Below are 13,021 nucleotides of genomic sequence, written 5' to 3'. Positions count from 1 at the left end.
GTATTTAAACACTCATTTATCGGGAATTAGTTGTATATTTTAATTCAAAGATATTATTAAATTGATATCAAAGACATCAATTTAATAATATATTTGAATTAAAATAATTTGTATAAAATATATATTTTAATACAATAATCCAGAGACAATAAAATGTGTAGATCGCATAAATCTTGAAAAATTGTTTTAACCTATCTGTATAAGAATACGAATCATGAATATCTACCCTTGCCTTAATAATAGAGAAAATAAAGTCTTCAGACAAGGTGAAACGAATAATGAGTAAACCCAATAACCTGTATCAAATATCTTATTGTAAAAATAAAAGAGGTTAAAAAATAAATAGATTTTTTAAAAAAAAAAGTGTTTTAAACATAGAAAAATTAAAAAAAGAAAGCTTAAAAAATGTAGCCACTTTAATAAAAAGCAAAAGTCGAATTCATTACGCCCTCATTTAATTTGATGATTACTTTTATTAAGATAAAAAGAAACAGTTGAGCGTTATTGTCATATTCTACTAAGTAAATGGATTCTGAAACGATTAATTAATTAAACAACTCTCATGCAAAACAATAGCCGCGAGTCTAATTTAATCTACCAAAAAAACCCGAAGTCGAATAATTTCGTCTACAAACGTCGCCAAGAGCATCGCCAAAAATTCTCCCCAATCGAAAAAGCAACCTCCCCGGTTCTCTTTAAATCTTTGAATGAGGGGAAAAGAGTGGCGCTGTCTCGTTCTCTCTTTCCCTTCCCTACATCTCTCTTCTCTCCTCACTTATTGATCAGGAGAGAGCTTTTTCCTCATCACAATCTTGTCTCTCTCACAGGCATGGCGGACGCGAGTAAGAGTCAGAGGCACAAAACGGAGCCGTGGATTATTTTCCAAAGCTGCACATGGCAGTACTAGTGTGTGATAATACAGTGAGGACTATCCTAGGATAAATAAAAGGGACCCCCCCAGGTCATGACGTCACAGCGGGAGGGGCCCGCTGTAGGCGGAGAGGGCCACCATTATCAATACGTGGGTCCCTATAGGATTGAGAAAACACTAGGGAAGGGACAGACAGGTATGTTTATATTCTATATTCTATATGGGGAGGTGTCCCCCTCATGGTTGTGACACGTGATTGTTGAAGCATATGGTTCGGTTAATTATTTGAAATATGGATTACAATTTATGTTCATTCTAAATATTAGTAGATGCAAAATTTATTTAGTTAAGATTGCAATTAAATGAGGAATACTATTAACCAAAGATTATAGCTGTTTATTGGCCGTTAATAAATCACATTATGATATTGGTTATATTTAAAATATGTAATAATTTGAGGTACCTATGTTTTAATGGTTGATAATATTAAAAAAAACATGCATGTTTTCTTAATATATGGTAAAGTAATGAAATAAAGAAAGCATTACCCCTGGTTTATAATTTTTCATTTGTTGTGAAAAATTCATATTATAGTATGTGTTATAATATATGTTTTTTTTAGAAACATGTAATCATTATGTTTTAATACTAGATAATATTAAAAAAACTTTTTTTAAATGTATTGATAAAATGGAAAAGAAATTAGTTACATATTTACCAACAAAGAAAGTATTTACGCATGGATGATAGTTTTTTTAAATATGCTGTTAACAAATCAAGTTTTAAAATGTGTTAATCTATAAATTAGTTTAATAAACATACAATAATTTAAGGAACATATGTTGTAATGGTTAATGATCTTTAAAGTATACATATGTAAAATTGAAATGGAAGAATAAGCATATACGTCTGTTTCTTTTTTCCTTTCACAAATCAAATTTTAAAATGTGTTTTGATGTAGATAATTTTGAGGAATATATTGTAATTGGAGAACATATGTTTTAATAGTAGACAATGTTTTGGCTATATGCTGCACATTGAGTCTCTCAGATGTATTTGTTGAACTGCATTTTCAATTATGGAAAAATATATGTTTAATCGAATAACATAGAATTTGATGGAATGAAACAGTTTTCAGATAATATTTTGTGTTATTATATGATGGGGTTTATAATGGATGAAGAAACAAGAGCTTTGATGGGATACTATATGATAGGGGGATTTTATATGTGGTACATGTGTTGTTAAGCGTTATAAAAATTATGATTTCACTTTAAAATTTGCGATTCGAGTATGTTAAATCTTTTCTTAACTAATTGATTAATCTTATTTCTATTTGTGTTTTCATATGAAGTAGGATAAAATTTTAGATCTATCTATCTCTCTCTCTCTCTCTCTCTCTCTCTCTCTTTATATATATATATATATATAATATCTTGGTTTTAACCGTTTTCTTGTATGTTAAATACATCATATGTATTATTACTTTACTGATGCAATTCCACTAGCATTAAGCTTAAATAATAATAAAAATGAAATTAAAATTTCACGAATTTTATTTTGTTTGTTTCTTTTTTTAATTTTTAAATAATATGGGATAAGGCCCCGTGTTATCATATGGGATAAGGGCTAGTATATTTTGAAAAATCTATAGTTTCGTGGTAAAAAATAATGGTTTAGTTAATCTATTATGTTTAGTTTAATGTGACAACATTTTAATTACTCATTGACATGTATTTATACAACTAAAATTACTGTATTTAATTATATATATATATATATATATATGTTTCAAATCATATTTAAATACAAGCTATCATATGGGATATAAAGAGTCGCATTTCGATAAAAAGTTGATTAAAATTATCAACTAACAAACTACATTACTATAATCCCTATTCAACTGAGAAATAATTATTTTACCTTACTTTTTTTCCTATTTATAGAATTGTAAGCTATAAAACGAGATACAGTAAGTCGCATTCGTATAAATGTCTGATTTAATGATAAAAAATTATTATATGAATCTATATATATCTTAAATGCTCTTATATTATTTTAAAAATGGCACCCAACTACTCAACTATATTGGAAAGAATTGTAACTCAATTAAGATTGCGGTCAAAATTATTTCATTAAGAATGTGATGAAAATATACAATGTAATGGGAAATTTTCCTTTTTGTCTACTTTTCATCAAATTTAAAATATTAAGTACTTGAAATTTCGTCGAAGAGCTTTTTATTCAGGAATCAGCTCAAAATGATGCATGTTTAAGAAAATGGACACAGCTCAAAATGATGCGTGTTCAAGAAATTGGACAAAACTCAAAATGATGCGTGTTTAAGAAATTGGACAAAGCTCAAAATGATGCGTGTTCAAGAAATTGGACTAAGTTCAAAATGATGCGTGTTAACGAAAATGGACGTCCCACAAAAAGAATGCGTGTTTAAGAAAATGGACATCGCACAAAATGATGCGTGTTTAAGAAAGTGGACCCTGCTCAAAATGATGAGTGAATAAGAAAATGAACATCGCACAAAAAGAATGCGTGTTTAAAAAAATAGACACAGCTCAAAATGATGCGCGTTCAAGAAATTGGACAAAGCTCAAAATGATGCGTGTTCAAGAAATTGGACAAAGCTCAAAATGGTGCGTGTTAACGCAAATAAATATAGCGCCTGATTTTGCTTTTAAAGCTTCTCTAAATTCCGTTTTAAGAATATGCTAATGGACCCGAATAAATGTATACAGGCAGCCTAAATGCCAAGTGCTTTGTAGTCTGTATCCCTTTGACTGTAAACCCCAAAAGCATGGTGCCGAGAACACTTTTTCTTGAACAGAGGATGATTGGGTTCTTTTCAATGATGAGCTCAGATTTAATCAGGACAGCGACTCGAGACATTCTCATCTGGAGAAAACCCGGTAGTGCAGATTGACCCTCAAACAGTTGTCGAAAAGAACCACTATGGTCGAGGTGGCTTGACGGTCTGGGCAGACCTCATTGCAGACGAGCATACTGACCTCCACGTGCTCGACAGAGGTACTCTTACAAGTTAACGGTACATGGACGAAATCCTTCCACCCTATGGAAGACTTTTCCATGGAGAATATTTATCCAATTTCAAATTCATGAACGACAGAGCCCGTCCACACAGTACTCAGTTGGTAGATGAATACCTCAACGAAGATAATCAATGATTGGAGTGGCCTGCAATGTCCCCAGTTCTTAATCCCTCAAACACTTATGGAATGACCTTAGATGCTAAATTGCTGTTCAAAGACCAGCTTCAATGACCATCCATGAGCTAAAGAGTGCTTTGGTGTAAGAGAGAGCATGGTTGCCACGGAGATTGATTAGAATCCTGGGAAAATGTATGAAACGCCGATGTGAGAGTTATGTTGGAGGTAATCATATACCTTATAAGACTGGTTTTTCTCAGACTAAAAGTTTGTCGGTCAGCTGCTGTGCTGAACAAGTAAACAGTTTCCGTATTTAGGGTACATGTTGTGAGTATTCTTGTTTTCCTATATACTGGTCGTATATCGGAGGATATATTGGCTAGGTATCAGGAGTCTGTTTAGAAGAAATTTGGGTCCGTTAACGGACCCTTCACAAAATATCTTTTCATAAAAACGGACCCTTCACAAAATAATTTATCTTTTAATCGGACCCTTCACAAATTTGTTTACATTCATTATTGTTTTGTTAATCGAATAAACCCTGCCCGGGGAAAAAATAAAGAAAGACGGTTCGAAACGAACTAAGTTTTCCAAGTTTCCTAAGTTAAAATTCCAAATGTTCTAAATAATTCTAAGAAAATATTTCTGCTTTTACAAACATCGTGTGCACAATTAAATGATAAATTTTTTCTGTTTTTTTTTGTAAATAAATAATTAATCAATTTATATTTATTTATAAAATTAATTAATAGAGTATTATGTAAATAAAAATTAATTTCTGTCAATTTTTTAAATTAAATATTATACATTTAAGAAATGTTTAAGTTTACTTAATGCGTAACACATTAAAAGTGATACATAACTAAGTTGTGTTATTTAAAATGTGCCAATTGAAATTATTAAAAATGTGAGTGATTTTGTTTACGTTATTCGTCCTAAATGAATATTCTGTGTTGATCAGTATAGGCTAAATACCAAATATTTGTATGTTGCATCCTTAATTGAACCAATTGTTGAGCAGAATCTTGTATATATTTACAATTTTAAAACTTCTTGAAAAGGTATTTAGCAATTTTTGCAATAACAGGACCCTATTTGCACAACTTCACAAAAGCAGGACCCTAGTTGAAAGAATGTGACTTAATGCTTATTTTATTTTCACAAATTATGAGTAGTTTTTTCACAATTTTACAAAAACAGGACCTTTCACAAAAACAGATCCCTGGGTATGGTTTGATTTGCTCTGTTAGTTTTTTATTGCATAAAAAAGCATTTGTTTCAATTGTTTTCACAAGTGTAGTTATTTTCAGTTGTGCAAAAGTAATACCAGAATTTCTAACGTTTTATTCAATAATTTAAAAGTCTACATATTTAGAGTAATACAAAAAGGTTGCACAATATTTCTAATGGGAAAGGATAATTTTCTTGCATAATCAGAATGATATTTTCATAAATGCCATTTCAAAAAAGGAAATACCTCACCTAGGAATTTCAATAACCTGTTGGCAAAAACCATTTCCGTGATTATGAAAAAATCATGAACTTATAAACCTTTTTAAACAATAATCATTCTTTTTTAATATTTTTATTGATATGACATTTTTTCATTAAATTCAAAATTATCAAGCAATTAAAAAATAAATTTATTACAATTTTCTAAATTGTCCATTAATGTTCTAATTTCAGACAACAAATGTTTCTGTGACCATTTCTATACATTAATTTTTAAAAATAAAATAGCCTCTAAAAAATTATTTGACAAACGATAATTCCCTGTCTCGTCATTGGAGGGTAATGCCTTGTAAAGAGCGATCTAATGACGTAATGTTTTTCAGAACACATTTCGTGCGCGAATCGTTCATTTTCCTAATGACTAGAATCCTTTTAGCAGACGATAATATTTTTTCTCTACCCTTTTAGGTTGTTCGAAAGATTGTCGCAGATGAGATATTACCTTTAGGCAGCGTTTTTTCTTTACTAGATTTTTCAATTTTTTTTTTTTTTTTTTAGTTAGTATATTTTTTGTTTATTGAGGATTGATTTTTACCTTTTCTTTTAAAATTTATTCCACAGCATATTTAATTTGAAACAAATACAAAAATGGTTATTTTCAGATGATAGAATGATTTTAAAATAAATTTTCAATAATGGCATAACATGATAATTTAATGCGTTCATACTTACGTAGGCTCTATGTTCCATATTAAGTGTCTTACATCATTCTCTCATATGTCTCATAACTATGCAACATGCTTTTCACTTTTGTTTCAGAATAACTTAATATGCTTTTCTAATTTTCTCATAATAATTGTACTATATGCTTTTATCTTTTTGTTTCACAATAACCTAATATGCTTTTGTAATTTTCTCATAATAATTGTAATATATGCTTTTCTCTTTTTGTTTCACAATAATTTAATACGCTTCGCTAATTTTCTCATAATAATTGTACTATATGCTTTTTTCATTTGTTTCACAATAACTATCCGATATGTTTTCTCATTATAATTGTACTATATGCTTTTCTAATGCTTTGTTTCTAATGCTTTTTTCTAATGCTAAACTATGCTTTGTTTAACGATAACTATCCGATACCTTTTTCTAATTTTCTCGTAATAAATGGTTATGGTTTTCTCATTTGTCTCACAATAATTTAATATGCCTTTCTAATTTTCTCGTAATAAATTTACTATGTGGGTTTCTCATTTGTTTCACAATAACCTAATATGCTTTTCTAATTTTTCTCATAATAATTGTACTTTATGCTTTTTTCATTAGTTTCACAATAACTATCCAATACGTTTTTCTTATTTTCTCATAATTATTAGCCTACTGCTTTACTAATTGTCTCATAATTGTTTACCATAGCTATCCCATAATTTGCAGCCGGATAGGGCTTTCTAAAAAATGTTGGCTTCTTTTAAATTAAAAGTTTAAGTTTGAAAAGAAATTTAATGTATTTTATCAGGCTTTAAGTTAGAATTTGAGAAATTTTTCTAGAAATCGTTAATTTCGTATCATACATTTAGTTCACAAGCTTTTTACAGCTTTTAGTCCAAAACATAAATAACTATATTGTTTTTATTTATCTGCAAGCATTTTATGCATTATTCATGATGTAATTAATTGTAGAACTTTTTGAATAAAATTAAAAATTCATAATTTTTACCCAAATACCCTTTTATTTTACAATTTTTTTTACATAAATTTACTCTAAAATTATGATTATTCTTGTTGTAAATTCTGGTGAAATTATCGTACTGTGCGGTAGTGACATTTTTGGTAAAACGTAATTATGGTTTATTGAACTAAAATATACTGTAATTAAACCATTCATTTGGATATTTTTTCGCTCACATGGTTTACTGGAATTTCGGGTTTTCAAAATTATAGTTCTTGCTATCACACATTTGTTAAAATTACAAAACTAAATTTATACAAATAAATAATTTTTATGCCATTGCTCTACGGTATCATGCTAAAATTACTAAATTTTACCACATTTAATCACATTTACCAAATTTTATCATGGATTATAAGACCATATGTTATAGTTAATTTCACCAAAATCGTTAAAAAAGCGCTTTGGTAAATATTACCGAGCTTTCTGGTGATCCCATTAAGGCAGAAACATAGTAAATTTAACCGTATTCTGGTAGTTTTGACTATGCTTTTTTCTTTGTATAAAACTAACAGTTTTTATTTTTAAATTTGTATTGAACATAGTAGGAAACTAAAATGAAATCAAATAGAAAATATCATTCCTTAGTAACTGCCAGATAATGAACAAAAACAAATTAGGTGTTACAATTTATTAAACAGACGTTATCTTAAATAGGAATTCTTTCTAGGTTTCTACTAGCAATTATTTTACGAAACAGTCCTTTAAAGATTGATTAAAATTGCATTAGTATTATGATTATAGAACCAATTCCTCTTAGAAATGCAATTAAAGCTTTTATGAAAGTTATTTTCTTAAACAATTGTATCGAACCTAATCGGAAACCAAAATTAAGTTTGAATATCATCATAACAAAGAATAAATATGAGACATTTGCTACTATTTATTGTTGAGCTATTATCGCATATATATTTTTCAGCATTCTTAAGACAAAACATTTTATGCATAAAAGTAGAATTGAATTGAATAAATTAAAAAAAATCAAATTAAATTTAAATTTTGAAGGCCACTATCTTTTTTAAAAAAAATTGCATCGAACATTGCCAAAAATTAAATTAAGTAACACACAAAAAACTCATTCTTTAACTGTGACTTTAGTTTAAAACACAGTAACATAACTTTGACTATTAACTATGTTTTATATTTAAAAGGACTTTTAAACATAGTAAAAACCTAAAACATATGCTGATATTTATGGTTGAGCTGTTACTGTAAAATGGAAATTGTTTAGAATCCTTGCCACTATTTCTTTTTAAATAAAGCGCTCTATAATTCGCTTAAAATTATTAAAAACATTATAATTATGGAGCCTATTATTTTTATATTTCTCATAACATTTCCCAGAAAGCATGTAACCTTACGGTAACTTTGTGTCGGAATTTTATTTATATTGTCACTAAAATGTTTGTACTAAAAACCTTTTTTATAATAAAGCAAAAATATTGCAGTTTCAAATATTTCATCCTAAAAGGATTCAAAACTATTTTTTAAAGCTTTTTTTAAAAGTATCGTCACTTAAGGTCCATAATGACGTTTTAACTGACGTCACACTAGCGATAGGATCAAATTGCATTGCCCATTGAAATTTCATGACAAGGTGGATTTTAGCTGAGCATGCAAGTCTTTGCGAAAAGAAACCTTATAATTACCTAGATTTAAGATTATTTTCACCTTGAGACAAGCTTTATTCAAGCATTTTTTTCACGCTTGAAAACCTTAAGTCAACCTCAATTTAAGGTTTTTATAAAGAAGGTTGTTTTCCGAGGTTTTGGATAAGGGTAATGCGCGTAGAATAGAGCAGATTATCACAGATTTCGTTTTCAAGGTCGTCCGCATAACAAACCTTTTTAGGTTTACATCAAAAGGTTTTTGCTGAGTGAAAATAAACCTTATTTTGCCATCTGGGTTGCATCAAACGTATCCAGAAACTAAAATAAAGTAAAATACAAATTATCATTCTTTAATGACTGTGAAACATTGAATAAATCTGAAACATGTGCTACTATTTATAGTGGAACTGTTGCCCCTTGTAAGATTTCAATTCCGCAAGACTATTAACTCTCCATTTTAATAAACAAAAACATAAATAATTTATAACAGTTAGAGATCTTGCGCCTATCTTGGCGAGTGGTGGCCGTTTTGGCGAGGAGATGTGGAGTTGGTTCGAAGAAGTTGAAATGAGAACACGAACTTTGAACGTTTCTCGCTCGAGATTTTTTTAATATTATTTCATGTGTTGAATATGTGTGTGTGTGTGTATTTGTTTGTGTTGTGGAAACGAAGAGTTTGAATAAATAATAGTTTCCAACCTGGACTATTTATTTGTGCCGCACATTACACCCTAAAATGGAAACTGTATAACATTTTAAATCAAACAAAATGTTTTATAAACTGTTTAGATTTATTTAACAAAAAAATATAATTTAACAACCTGGTATTCTTTAGAAAAAATTGTATCCAACATAATCAGAAACTAAAACTTAGTTAAATACCGAATTACATTCTCTAATGACTACGAAACCCTAAAAAAATAAATAAAGTTATAAACTCAATAAAAGACACCAACTGTGTTTAAATTTAATTGTAACCTAATTCATTTGAGCGAATTAATTCAAGTGAATTAATTTAAAAACTTACATTTGCAATTAAATGATAATCCTAGATTTTATTGTTTCTGTTCTACATCTTGTATTTATTTCTAAGAAGAGATGAAAGTAGATGATTATATTAAATCTTTTGTTTTGTTTACCTTTTATTAGTCCTCCACAGTGACTATCGATTTTATAGGGCGAAATGCAATCGATTTCGTTTCACATGTGATTCTCTTTTGTTGTTTTAGTTGATTGAGAATTCGATTCAATTTATACGTTTCGATTCGCGAAATTGTTCGATATGTGTGCTTGGGAAGTATTGATTTAAAATAAATCGAAATTCTTATGCAGTTTACATATTTCTGTGAGTCGAAGAAACATGAACATCAGTAGAACTCTTTCAAAGCAATTCTATTGTTAATTAGAATTATTTTGTATCAATGTTGTTACATAATGACAACCTTTACTATAAAAGTTTTCGATCCTTGTCAAATATGAAGTAAAAAATGTACGCATTCAGGGCATCAAATAAATATTTAGGCAAAAGAAAAAGAAACGCGATCTAAATCTAGCGAATCATTTTATGTTTTATTTTATGACCGTCGTTGAACAGCAGACCCAATTGTTTGGGTCTACGACTACTAATGTTCAACTCCGTAGTCTTGTAATTTTGATCCTAATCCAGAAGACAAGGGAACTCCTGGATCAAGTATTGCGAGAAATTTGACTTCGTGGAGGGTTTTTTGATGGAACTAACCAGCATTTGCGTTACACGGAGAGGAAAATCACGAATACTTCCCACGGTTAGCCTGAGTGCAGGGGGACTCTAACCTATGATCCGTCTACCGCTGGAGATATTTAGCGCCGGTACTGTGATATAACGACAGACGGATGCGGCATTCGTATCGAAAAGCCATCGCTGGGATTCGAATCCGGTTCAAACCATTGGAGGACGACCGCTCAATCTCTTGAGCCATCACGGCTCCTAGCTAATCATTATAGAGAAAGGTGAGAAGGAGAACATCAAACTCTTTTTGATTTCTACAGAAAATAGTGAAAATGGGAAGACTATTATTAGAAAAGCGTCTCATGTTTAGTCAGGCAATCAAACAGGTTTCGATATTTTAACTACGTCTTCCTCAGTAGTAATTCATTAGATTTTGGCAGCTTTTTTTTGACTTCCTACGCTAGAATTTTTAATCTCAAATATGTATGTTTTTTTATTTAATTTTTGATGAAAATTCTAAAAATATATAATAAGGATGGTGATAACGGAAAACTTTGTATAAGGAATGAGTTATATATATATATATATATATATATATATATATAGCACAATAAAGAAAAGAAGGATTAAAAGAAAAAGAGAGAAAATTAATAAGTTTTATTGACTGCTCATAAGCTTCAAGAGTATAGAACTCATAAAATAAGTTTAAAATATAGAGAAAACAAATAATAGTGATTAAGAAAAGAGAAGAAGAAAAATTAAAATAATTTTAAAAAATATTTAAAAAGAAAAAGAATTTATTTTTTAAAAAAATTAAAAAGTCGGAGAACAAAGCAATGAAAAGATATAATCCCGTCATCAGCTCTCACGATTATATCCGCAGAAAGGAGTGCCTTCCAATATTGTATTAAGATAGCCAAGGTAAAATAAATCAATACAATAGTGAGAGGAGACCTCAAAAAAATTTGAACGAAAAAAAACACACATTAATTACAACAAAAAAAAATGCGAAGGAAAACAAAATCAAGCAAAAAAATAGAAATTAAAATGTAAGAAAATTACAGAACAAAACGTATATATATATATGCATATATATTAAAGTATATATTATCGTTGAGGCAATAGAGAGTATTTAAGGAGTGTATTTGAGGTGGTAGCACAAATGTCGAACAACTGAAATGTTGAACCTAACTAAGAAAAAGTAAACTTTGAATCACATTCCGCGACTATTTTGCAGGAGTGGAATACTTATTGCACGAATTTCTCTCATTTTGGGGATAATCAGAGAGAAAAACTACGACGGTTAGCTTGAAGGTAATGAGGTCATGATTGTGACACAACGAGGGATATTTTCTAGTTCTATTGTTGTCGTACTCTATCTTGCTTTTATTTTTAAATTTTTTTTATTATTATAATTGAATTTTTTGTTTCCTTTTTGTTCGTTTATTGGCATTTATTGACTAATTGCAATAAATATCGTCTCGAAATGTTTTCTTAATACCATTTATTAATTAAATTATAATTTTTTTAAGAAAATGTCAAGTTTAAGAAATCATTAAGTTGTGTCATGTTATGTTCCTTTTTTTTAAAAAAAAAATAAGCGAACAAAATGTTTTAATGCTTTCTGGTTCAAAAAATTTTTCTTCTTGGCACCATAGTCTACAGATAAATTTTTTTTCCGTCTAAAATATGGTTTACACTGTAAAAAATTCTGGATGGATTTCCTGTAAAATTTTACGGGACAAAAACTTATATTGCTTAATTTCTACAGCACTATAAAATCAATAATGCCCTGTAGTTAAATAAATAGTATTGTAAAAATTACGATATAAAATTTTACGGTAAAGATGAATTTTAGAGTGAAATTGATTTTACGAATGTTGCACACAGGTTGTTTTTTTCCAATGCCCACCTGTGTTAACATTTTTCGTCAATTCAGGCATTTACAGGGAAATTTTGTTGGCCTCTCTTTCAGGGGCACCCTATTAGGTGGGCCAACGTTGATCCCACAGTTAAGGACAGATAGTACAGAAGCACTCCGGTTGTTGTTTTCCGTATTTTAATCTGAAATTTTCAACAGTGAATAATAGCAGATATTCATCTGAACTTAAACTGTTACCCTATTTGTCGGTGTTTCTTTGTAACAAATATTTATCGAAGTGTTAAATTCTCGTCTATATTACTATAGATAGTGTATAATTTTTTTTTATATGTGTATAATTTTTTTAGAACTTAATCTGTGTTGCAATGTAACATATACTTTATTTAATTGAAAATTATCGTCATTGTTTTGTTTGAACTTATGACTGGTAGTCAAATAAACGTAAATTCTCCTTATTTTTTCCGTTTTATATTATAACATACTTATCCAAACATAAATTCTCGATTTATTTCTAGGTTAACTTGTAACTAATATTTGTAACAGCGTAAATTCTCGTTATTTTATTAGGGCTTCATCAAAACATGCAT

General features: G+C 29.2%; 1 protein-coding gene across 2 annotated transcripts in view; it reads left to right on the top strand.

The window, feature by feature from the left end:
- The first annotated feature begins 691 nt into the window (after positions 1-691).
- LOC107442572 (serine/threonine-protein kinase BRSK2) overlaps positions 692-13,021 on the top strand; it is a 189,986-nt gene continuing 177,656 nt past the window's right edge. The window contains exon 1 of one of the 2 annotated variants that reach the window (XM_071182844.1): positions 692-1,067. In XM_071182844.1, coding sequence (XP_071038945.1) covers positions 965-1,067 — 103 coding nt within the window. In that variant the 5' untranslated portion in view covers positions 692-964. The remainder of the gene's footprint in view (positions 1,068-13,021) is intronic. The other variant, XM_071182845.1, reaches the window with a different exon arrangement.

This window comes from Parasteatoda tepidariorum, chromosome 6 (genome assembly GCF_043381705.1).
Source record: "Parasteatoda tepidariorum isolate YZ-2023 chromosome 6, CAS_Ptep_4.0, whole genome shotgun sequence".
NCBI lineage: Eukaryota > Metazoa > Arthropoda > Arachnida > Araneae > Theridiidae > Parasteatoda > Parasteatoda tepidariorum.
Note: the sequence above shows the minus strand (reverse complement) of the source record. Positions and strands in the feature narration are given on the sequence as shown.